This window comes from Nycticebus coucang, chromosome 12 (assembly GCF_027406575.1).
Source record: "Nycticebus coucang isolate mNycCou1 chromosome 12, mNycCou1.pri, whole genome shotgun sequence".
Lineage (NCBI taxonomy): Eukaryota > Metazoa > Chordata > Mammalia > Primates > Lorisidae > Nycticebus > Nycticebus coucang.
Window position 1 is genome coordinate 46844191 of NC_069791.1, and position 10860 is coordinate 46855050.

At 43.1% G+C, this 10860-nt stretch overlaps 1 protein-coding gene across 1 annotated transcript; it reads left to right on the top strand.

The window, feature by feature from the left end:
- Positions 1-2384: 2384 nt before the first annotated feature.
- On the top strand, positions 2385-2898 carry LOC128561366 (40S ribosomal protein S24-like). Its single transcript, XM_053555478.1, has one exon. The coding sequence runs from the start codon at positions 2404-2406 to the stop codon at positions 2794-2796; it is 393 nt and encodes a 130-aa protein (XP_053411453.1). The 5' UTR covers positions 2385-2403; the 3' UTR covers positions 2797-2898.
- The last annotated feature ends 7962 nt before the right edge of the window (positions 2899-10860 follow it).

Here is a 10860-nt window from a genome sequence, read left to right on the forward strand (position 1 = left end):
CTTAATGAGGTGATACGAGCCGCATAAAATTGCATTTTTATTATACTCCAGAGTTGTACTTGTTTAGATGTGTATGTTACCATTGTTATATCTAGGCCAGGTGCAGTGGCTCATGCCTGTAATCCTAGCACACTGGGAGGCGGAGGCAGGTGGATTGCATGAGCTCATGAGTTCGAGACCAGCCTGAGCAAAGCTGAGACCCCCGCATACCCTCCCTGCTGCCCCAGCCTCTACTAAAAATAGAAAAACTAGCCAGGCATTGTGGTAGGCACCTATAGTCCAAGCTGCTTGGAAAGCTGAGGCATGAGAATCTCTTGAGCCCAAAGGTTTAAGGTTGCTGTGAGCTATGATAATGCTTGGCACTCAACCCCAGGGGGACAGAGTGAGACTCTGTCTCAAAAAAAAAAAAAACAATTGTTCTATCTTCTTGCATCTCATTCCCCCTTATTACTATTTTTGCAAACTAATCTGGTTCAACAGCTTTCTTCTGATGTACTTATTTGCCATCATTTTCATTCCTTTTCTTTGCTTTCTTTTTAACTTTTCTTTTGATCAAAATAATATATTTTCCCAATTTTGAATTCGTGTTAAAGAGCTCAGAACTGGGCACGGCGTTCCTATACCCTTTCCATTCAATATTATTCCAGAGCCTCCAAGAAACAGTCACTGAGATGAGATTAGATGTGCTAGCTATGTATCAGGGGTAATGTCTGTGAAGGAAAGGAGAACTGGGAAAGCCATCAGACCGTGACACGGGTCAGACTCTGAGTGAAACAGAGAAGGAAGGAAGGAAGGCTGAGGAGAAGCACCTTACGCTGGAGTACAGTTCTCAGGAAAGTTCAGCAAGGCCACTGAGGAGTCCTCAAGCCAAAGTCACCCAGAACCCATCACTGAATGTGTGCTGGGGCCAGAGTTCCCGAGGCTGCTGCCAACCAATGATTGCTGCAGCAGTGATGTTGAGACAAGACAGTACCCGGGAGACCCCTCTCCTCTTCTCTCCACATGACTCATGTGGCCTTTCCCTGTCATAGGCCTCTCTTATTTGTAGCACTTCTGGGCATCTTTTCAAACCCATGGTGAGAGGGTCCAGGCAAGTCCTGCTTTGATTTATAGGGAGGACTCTGTTCTTAGGCAACTGGTAGGAAACAGCTTAGAGCACAGGAGAAAAGAGACAGAGGGAAGACATTTAGGCCTGACCCTAGTCTAGGCGAAAGGAGTTTGTTAGCAAAAAATGCTGGTTGTCCTAATACTATTTACTAGGGCAGGAAATTCAAAGAATACAAGATAGTTTTGCCTGGAGTATCCTCTGCAAATTTCCCTTTTAGTGGCAGCTGGCAAACCAGTGGAGGATTCAAAGGTTCCGGGTTTCATGCATATCTGTCTCCAGACAGAGCAATGACTACTAAGAGCTCTAGCGCTTCTGCAGAATTCCATACCATGAAGTACTAGGGACTTAACTTCAGCCAAGGAGAAACCAGATTTCAGCAGATGACTATCACAGCCATAGAGAAACCTCAGAATGTCTCCTATGAACCATGGCCCCGCGTGTTGGCAGCACCAGACCATATAACCACCATAATTCCTCAAGCATAGTAACACCAGACGACACATCATTTTCTCAATTATGATCCTCCGTGCCTTCTAGTCCACCACATGAACAGCCCTTCTTCCTTTTTTTTTTTTTTTTTTTTTTTTGAGACAGAGTCTCCCTCTGTGCTCTGGATAGACTGTAGTATCACAGCTCACAGCAAACTCAAATTCTTGGGCTTAAGCAATTTTCTTGCCTCAATCTCGCAAGTAGCTGTGACTACAGGCACTCGCCACCACATAAGCTAGTTTTTCTTTTCTTTTGTAGAGATAGAGTCTCACTTTATCACCCTCGGTAGAGTGCCGTGGCGTCACACAGCTCACAGAAACCTCCAACTCCTGGGCTTAGGCAATTCTCTTGCTTAACCTCCTGAGAGCCAGACTACAGGTGCCCACCACAACGCCTGGCTATTTTTTGTTGCACGTTGGCCGGGGCTGGGTTCGAACCCGCCACCTTTGGCATATGGGGCCTGCGCCCTACTCATTGAGCCATCTATTTTTAGTAGAGGCAGGGTCTCACTCTTGCTCAGGCATGAGCCGCTGCACCCGGCCCCTTCTTCTGCTTTTTTGTTCGTTTGGTTTCAGCATGGCAAAACCTATTTCTCTTTCTGTCTTAGTCTATTCAGGCTACTATGACAAAATACAGAGGGTGCCCCCAAAATGCTTATGCATTGTAGGCAGGGGAAAAACTGTATTAAAATTGTAACAATCAGGCCGGGTGGGTGGCCTGAGCTCAAAAGTTCCAGACCAGCCTGAGCTAGAGTGAGACCCTGTCTCTAAAAATAGCTGGGGGCTGCCCGAGGATCACCCGCCATCATGAATGACACAGTAACTATCCGGACCAGGAAGTTCATGACTAACCGACTACTTCAGAGGAAACAAATGGTCATTGATGTCCTTCACCCTGGGAAGGCAACAGTACCAAAGACAGAAATTAGAGAAAAACTAGCCAAAATGTACAAGACCACACCTGATGTCATCTTCGTATTTGGATTCAGAACTCACTTTGGTGGTGGGAAGACAACGGGCTTTGGCATGATTTACGATTCTTTGGATTATGCAAAGAAAAATGAACCCAAACATAGACTTGCAAGGCATGGCCTGTACGAGAAGAAAAAGACATCAAGAAAGCAGCGAAAGGAACGCAAGAACAGAATGAAGAAAGTCAGGGGGACTGCAAAGGCTAATGTTGGTGCTGGCAAAAAGTGAGCTGGAGATTGGATAACAGGCGAAGGACTAAAGACTCTACAGTGATGTTATCTGCAGCTATTGTATAGATGTTTTCACAAGGGGATTAATAAAGACTTTTCATGTGAAAAAAAAAAAAATAAAAATAGCTGGGTGCTGTGGTGGGTGCCTGTAGTCCCAGCTACTTGGCGCCTATAGTCCCAGCTACTTGGGAGGCTGAGGCAAGAGAATTGCTTGAGCCCACGAGTCTGAGGTTTCTGTGAGCTATGACTCTCTACTGGGCCATGGCACTCTATTGGGGGTGACAAAGCAAGGCTCTGTCTCAAAAAATAAAAATAAAATAAAATTGTAACACTCAAGTCACATGCAATTTTTGCAATTACAAGAGGTGCTCAGATGTGACTTATAGTCATCTTTTTTATCAGTATGTACTGAGTATTACAATTTTAATACACTTTTTCCTTTCTTAAAATGTGTATACATTTGAGGGGGGCACCCTCTGTATCATAAACTGGGTAACTTATAAACAACAAAAATTTATTTCTCACTGTTCTGGAAGCTGAGTGGTTCAAGATCAAGGCACCAGAGATCTGATGTCTGATGAGGGCCTGCTGTCTGGTTCATAAATGCCAACTTCTAGCTGTCTCCTCACACAGCGTAAGGGGTGGGGGTCTCCTCTTTTATGAGGGCACTAATCTCACTCATGAGGGCTGCACCCTCATGGCCTAATCACCTTCTCAAGACCCCACCTCCTAAACCATCACATTGGTGATGAAGCTTCAACATACGAATTTCAGCGGGACACAAACATCCAGACGCTACCACCTTCAATACTTAAGATGACAACTCCAGGCTGGGAGTGGTGGCTCACACCTGTAATCCTAGCCCTCTGGGCAGCTGAGGCAGGAGGATCACTTGAGCTCAGAAGTTCCAGACAAGCCTGAGCAAGATCAAGATCCCCATCTCTACTAAAAATAGAAAAAATAGCTGGGTGTCCTGGTGGATGCCTGTAGTCCCAGCTACTCAGGAGCCTGAGACAAGACGATCACCTGAGCCCAGAAGATTAGGGTTGCTATGAGCTAGGATGATGCCTCAGCACTCTAACGAGGGCAACAGAGTGAGACTATCTTTAAAAAAAAAGAAAAGATGGGCGGCGCCTGTGGCTCAGTCGGTAAGGCGCCGGCCCCATATACCGAGGGTGGCGAGTTCAAACCCGGCCCCGGCCAAACTGCAACCAAAAAATAGCTGGGCATTGTGGCGGGCGCCTGTAGTCCCAGGTGCTCGGGAGGCTGAGGCAAGAGAATCGCTTAAGCCCAGGAGTTGGAGGTTGCTGTGAGCTGTGTGAGGCCAAGGCACTCTACCGAGGGCCATAAAGTGAGACTCTGTCTCTACAAAAAAAAAAAAGAGTTCTCTCTCACTTTCTCCTTCATGAAAGGGAAGGGATCTACTTCCAACTCTCTTTGGAGGAGCTCTAAACTTTCTCTTTGTTCTTCTTAAATAAAATCTCTCTTTGTTTCACTAAAACTTAAAAAAAAAAAAAGGCATCTCAGTAACGCTTTCCTGTCCCAAATGTGCTCATGCAGAAGTTTGCTCAAACCTATTTTACTGCTCATGATTTATTGTACTGTGATTTCTCTCTCTCTCACACACACACACATTTATACTTACACATACCTCTGAGCTCTTTGACGGCTTGAGGGCAGGGATAATGTTTCATATACCTGATGTCTAGCATATAGGAGGAACTCAATAAATATCTATTGGGAGGGAGAAGGGAAGGAAAGAGGAAGCCTGACTGATACCGTACTCCTCTCAAGAGGGATATTTGTTACCTAAGCATTGTCTGGGAGAAAAAAAATAAAAGTAAAATAATTTTTTTAAAAAGGTAGCTATGTGCCTGAACTTTATGCAAATGTGTATCCTCAAAATGACATTAAGTAATGCTCCCTCATACCAAGTGTGAGGGTCATGGTGCATGCAGTTATTTTACCTACCTTAATGATGAGGCCAGATGAATACAGAACAGATTACACCCAGCCCTAATGCGATTACATCAGACTGACATGCCTCATTCTCATGTGTTTAATTAAGATATGTCCGTGCTTAGGAATAAGAAGCAGGCCTAATACACCATCCTGAAAGAGAAAAAAATACCTCTTATTCAAAGCATGGGTCGTGTTACATCAGATTATTAAGTAGTGTTACAACATGCCCTTTGCTTTGAATTGTTCTCAATGTTCCCAAAGTGAAGAATAATGTGTAGCCAATGTTCACTTCACTCAGAACAGAACAACCAAGGAAAACAAATACAATACTCCAGCTGCAAAAACTGAATGGAAGAATGTATTTTTATGACTATACTATGCAAACTGAGAGAGAGCAAGGCACGATGGACATGGATGCTGAGGAATGTCAAGGAACAGGCAGGGAAAGGACGTGTGCTGAAAAGTTGCCACACGTGCCCGTAAGCCAGCTTCCTCTGCTTAGGTAAATCGATTTGCACTCCTATTAGTTAACATTTTGTAGCACTGCCATTAGTTGCTGTTTTCATACATTAGCATTACACATTTGTAAAGCACTTCCAGATACGTTATTTCAGTTGATCATGACAATTTTGCAGGGAGGTTATTAGTTTCCTTTGCAAGCTTAGGGACCTTAGGCACAAAAATGATGACCCACCCCACAAGCTGGTCCTGGCCCAGCTGATGGAGCTGTCCCACGGGGGAAGAAGGCCGTGGGTTTCAACTAATCAGACCCACCTTCCTCCCACCCCTCCAGCAACCCCAGTGATGGGTGTACTCCCATCCAAACAGTAAGTGGCTTCGCCTGAGCCTATGCTCTGGGCCTGAATGAGAGGCTGAAAAGAAGATTTAGGGCTTAACTGTTCTTTATGGAATTGTGGCCAAAACAGGAACTGAAATACAGATACACGATAAAACTTCCCTAGGGGTTTATTGCACACACACACACACACACACACAGTCTTTAATGAGCTCTTTTACTAAATAAAATTAGCAAATAGCATTTGGCCAAAGTAAGCTGGGACTTTCTCCTTTCAGGCAACTGAGGAGGGGGCAAAAATTAATATAAAGCTTTTGACCAGACCCTTCTTCTCTGGGAAGGAAGAGATCTTTGAGAAACACCTGAACCTATCTGAAGAGAAAAAGCTAAAAATCAAAGGAGATTCAGACACAAGCCCATATTAAAACCTCGTTCTAGGGTTTCTGTGCTTTTCTTATGGAGAAAACAGCCTTCAGCCTTTGAGAAGTTTCCCAACCGTGAAATGTCACATCCTAGTTGTAACTTGCCATAAAAAACGGCTACTAATCAGGATAAAGCAGACCCACTGTTTCTCTTCTTCCCAAAGCAACCTGATAAAGGGATTTTGTTCTTTCCATCTTGCTTCAGGAGAGACTGAGCAGCGGAGGAGTGGAGAGATGCTGCAAACATCCCAGGCCTTTCCTTCTGTTTTTAATGAAACGCTTCCTAGAGATAATGCGGTATCATTTCTTATCATTTATTAAAATGGCAGGACGATGCTAGCCAGAAGTATTCAATCACTGTATGGTGTCTTCTAATCTAGCATAAAGCGAAAGGAAATAATTTAGGATGAAGTGTCAAACTGAGCCAGTTGGCTTTGTTATTTTTGAGATTTTTTATAGAAATGAGAGAGTCAGTAAGACCTAAATTTGAGCCCTTGCTCAGCTGCCTTGTGTGACATTAAATGAACAGCTCCAAGGCCCAGTTTCCTCATCCATACAACTAATTCTCAAAATTTCCATCACGATTAAACAAAAGCATTCATGTAGCTAAGTGGCTCAGCACTCACTGAGTGCTACATAAATGTTGGCTATTATTATTTATTTAACTGCAGAGAGAGAACATCTGTTTATCAGACTGCATGCCTTGTTTTATTTGTTTTTTTTTTCCTGTGTTCAGACTCCAGCAAAATGCAACTCAGGAACTTCAAGGAGATACAACTCAAAACCTCATATTTGGAATCATTTTTTATATTTTTCTCCTCTATAAACTGGAGGCAATCCATATGGTACCATTAAAACTGAGTTGGTGGAAAACGTATGGAAGTTTGCAACAGATAGCCCGGGTTACAATCTAATATTCAGTTATTTAAATTCTAGTGTACTTTTTCCAAATGGAGGAGGAACATAATTAATGTGCAAGAACTTTCAAGTAATACTGGGCACATCTGCGGTGGGGGGTGGGGGTGGCTAAAGATCACTGTCTTAAGAGACCTTGAAATCTGTAGCTGGGTCCAGGCTTCTAATTACCTGTCCAAGCCAGATTCAGAAGGACCTTTAGAACTGACAATCCACTTTTAAGAAAACAGATATATTAAGATATTAAGTTAGTACACCTAGTTCAGAGGAAAGTTATGCACTGAAGCTCAGGTTTTCTAAGTGTTAGAAAAGGAGAGTAATAATACTGAACAGGGGCTCAGTGCCTGTAGCTCAGCAGCTAGTGCAACAGCCACATACCCCAGGGCTGGTGTGGGTTTGAATCCAGCCCTGGCCGGCCAAACAATGATAACTACAACCAAAAAATAGCCAAGCGTTGTAGCAGGTGCCTATAGTCCTAACTACTTGGGAGGCTGAGGCAAGAGAATTGCTTAAGCCCAAGAGTTTGAGGTTGCTGTGAGCTGTAACGCCATGGCACTCTACCCAGGGCTCAAGATTCTGTCTCAAAAAAAAGTGTAGAACAGGAGCAGCTCTGACCTCGTGGCTGAAGCAAGGTAGGATGTTCACAGACAGTAGGAGTGAGAAATATACTCCTTAGTGAAAAATGAGAAATAAAGTACCCAAGTTTGTAATATTCAATTGTACTATAGCTATATGAACATATTTTTATAACCCTTCTAAACAATAATTAAAGGTATGACATTATGTGCCTAACCTCAAAATGAAATGTTCTCTATGAAAAAACAGCCACTAATCAATGTGATTACATGAACCTTAGAGTAGGTTAATGAAATAGAGTTTTTCCCCTTTTAGAAACCTTTAGCATATGAAATTATCTTTACTCTGTAAGTCACTCAAAGATATCTTTTTAAAAATATTATTTACAGTTGCTATCCAGTGCAAGATACATTTCAAATGTATCTTGATTAGACAGACACATGTAACAAAAGTTCCTCCTCTGGAAAATGTGTGAGGAGTTCAGAAAACATAGTAACTTCACTTTACTGTAACACTGATACTCTTTTCCTGTTCTGGCTTTTGCTTGCTTCTTTTTAAGATACAAAGAGCATTCATCTTCTCAGTCTCCCAAGCTTTCGGGTCACTTGACAATAACAGAATGCAAATTACTCAACAACTACATATTTAAATAACCACTATATAATGGAAATTTAGCAAAATTAGTGGCCCTGGGCAAGATGTATGTTCTCATTCAGTCTCCCTCCTATATTTGCCCTGACCTGCCAAACTAACTTTATCTCTTAGTACTCTCCAGAAAAACCCTCTCCCCAAATCTGTCCCTTGAGGAGCTACCAATGTTACAGAATCAGTTCCTTGCTCAAAAAATCCTCAAGGACTTCCGTATCCATTAAGATTTGCATTTGGCAGCTGGTAACAGAGCCCAGAAATAATAGTGGCTTAAACAAGATAAAAGTTTATTTTTCTTTTCTGTAAAAGAATTCTAGAGATAAGCGATAGAAAACTGGTGTAGCATCGCCTATAGTTCCTGTATCTTTTACTCCACAATGCACCTTCTATCCTCAGAAACAAAGAATGCCTCCTCAAGTTGCATCCATCTTATCCACCTTTTAGGCAGCCAGAAGGGGACAGACAGGCAGATGTCAAACTCCTTTTCAAATTCCATCAGCACCTAACACAGTCCAGCAGACTCCATGAGCACTCCTTAAATAACTGCATATACAAAAATGAATTCACTTCTGTGGCAGTACTGAAGTAGGGCAATTCATTGCTCACAAAACTTTATAGAAAATACGAGCAATGTACATAGGAAGCCACATTAAAAACTATGGGGCATAATTTTGAAACCTTATTTTTTTTTTTTTTTTTCTTGAGACAGTCTCACTGTGTTGCCCTTGGTAGAGTTCCTTGGCGTCATAGCTCACAGCAACCTCCAACTCTTGGGTACAAGCAATCCTCTTGCCTAAGCCTCCCAAGTAGCTGGGAAGACAGGCACCACCCACAACACCCAGCTATTTTTAAAGACTGGATCTCACTCTTGCTCAGTCAGGTCTTAAACTCCTGAGCTCAGGTGATCCATCCACCTCGGCCTCCTAGAATGGTGGGATTACAGACATGAGCCACCTCGCCCAGCCTAATTTTGAGACTCGCAAAAGATGTCTTTAATATATCTACACAATTGTCTTGCCATAGCACCTGAACTTCCCAGAGTTAGAGATTTGTTCTTTTGGATTAAGAGACTGTCCGGTATGCTGAGAAGCCAGGAGAGTTACAATAAATATGAAGCAACTTTTGACATCCACAAACTTAAGGGAAGCACAAAAAATACTCAATGCTATCAAGCAGCACCGAAATGCCAAGATCAAAAGGCACTTCAGGGGGTGAAAGGTTCATAAACACTTTTTGGTAAATTCATGAATTGAGTGATGTCTTAGTGCCCTAACAAGTCCCTAACAGAATAAGTGAGTTTAGAGGAGGGAGGAAAAGTCACCTAGGCCGGTCAGAGAAGCACTGCATCATGCACTTGGGAGCTCTGGGTTTCAGTCCTGCCTCAGCCGCTCCCCAGCTGGGGAACCTCACACAACGGACAACCTCTCTGGGCTGCAGTTTTCTCAAAGGAGAGATTTGGGCTAAATGATCTAAGGTTCCTTCATGGCACTGAAATGGTAATTACTTGATACTAATATCGCGTGCTTTGGACATTCCTGCAAAGGTTGTTGAAAGCATGAAAATGAATATTTAAGGAATAAAATTAGGCTTTAATGTGGGGAACGTGGAAAATAGGTGTCATCGTGTGAATACAATGTGCCAGCCAAAGAGCTCTGCTGCTCCACTCACGAGGGCCAGAGGTATAATTTTGGAAGCAAGAAGACTCACCCTGGTGAGTACAGGGGGAGCGTCTCTTGTGGTGTAGAGGCGGTGGCCTATTCCTGAGTAAAAATGCAATAATAAAATAGTGAACATGCCGGGGGTGGTGGCTTATGCCTATAATCCTAGCACTCTGGGAGGCTGAGGCCAGTGGACTGCCTGAGCTCAGGAGTTGGAGACCAGCCTGACCAAGAGCAAGACCCTATCTCTAGTACAAGTAGAAAAAACTAGGCAGGTATTGTGGTATACACTTCTAGTCTGAGCTACTCAGGAGGCTGAGGCAAGAAGATATCTGGAGCCCAAGAGTTTAAAGTTGTAGATAACTATGATGATGCCACAGCACTCTACCCAGAGCCACAGTGTGAGACTGTCTCAAAAATAAAAATAAATTGGGCAGCACCTATGGCTCAAAGGAGTAGGGCGCTGGCCCCATATGCCAGAGGTGGCGGGTTCAAGCCCAGCCCAGGCCAAAAACTGCAAAAAAAAAAATAATAATTAATTAATTAATTAAATAGTGAACACACCCATCACTATTATTTTACACAGGCCTATTCTAAATGTTTCCCATACGTTACTTTTTTTCCCCCCAGAGAAAGATGTTCTTAAGATTGTGAAAAGAAGACAAAAGCACAAAGCAGAATTACGGTTTGTAAGGTACTTAGTCCAAGGCTTGGCACAGAGTAAGCTCTCATTGCTGTATTGCCAAACAAAAAGTCTCACGGAGACGGTCCCTTTTCTCCTCCACTTTGGAGCATTCACTGAATCTCACTCTGCTATCGTGCAGCCACATTCCCACGGCAGAGCAAACCCTCAGAAGACATCAATAGGAACCACAGATCTTCTCAGGTATATGACACCACCCTGGGCCCCCGAGCCTTGATATGCCATTCAGAATATGCCAGAGATAAGCAGTTAGTTCCCTCCTCCTCACTTTCTATCAGCAGGGCTCTCTTTTGAGTGGAGATTTGTTTTATTTTGTTTTACTGGAGGAGGAGAGCAGGAGAAGTAGAGGGCTGGAAAGGAAAAGGGAACAAAGAAGATAAGA

Excerpts from the sequence above, each read along its gene's own strand:
- LOC128561366 (XM_053555478.1), top strand. The coding sequence starts at position 2,404 with ATGAATGACACAGTAACTATCCGGACCAGGAAGTTCATGACTAACCGA.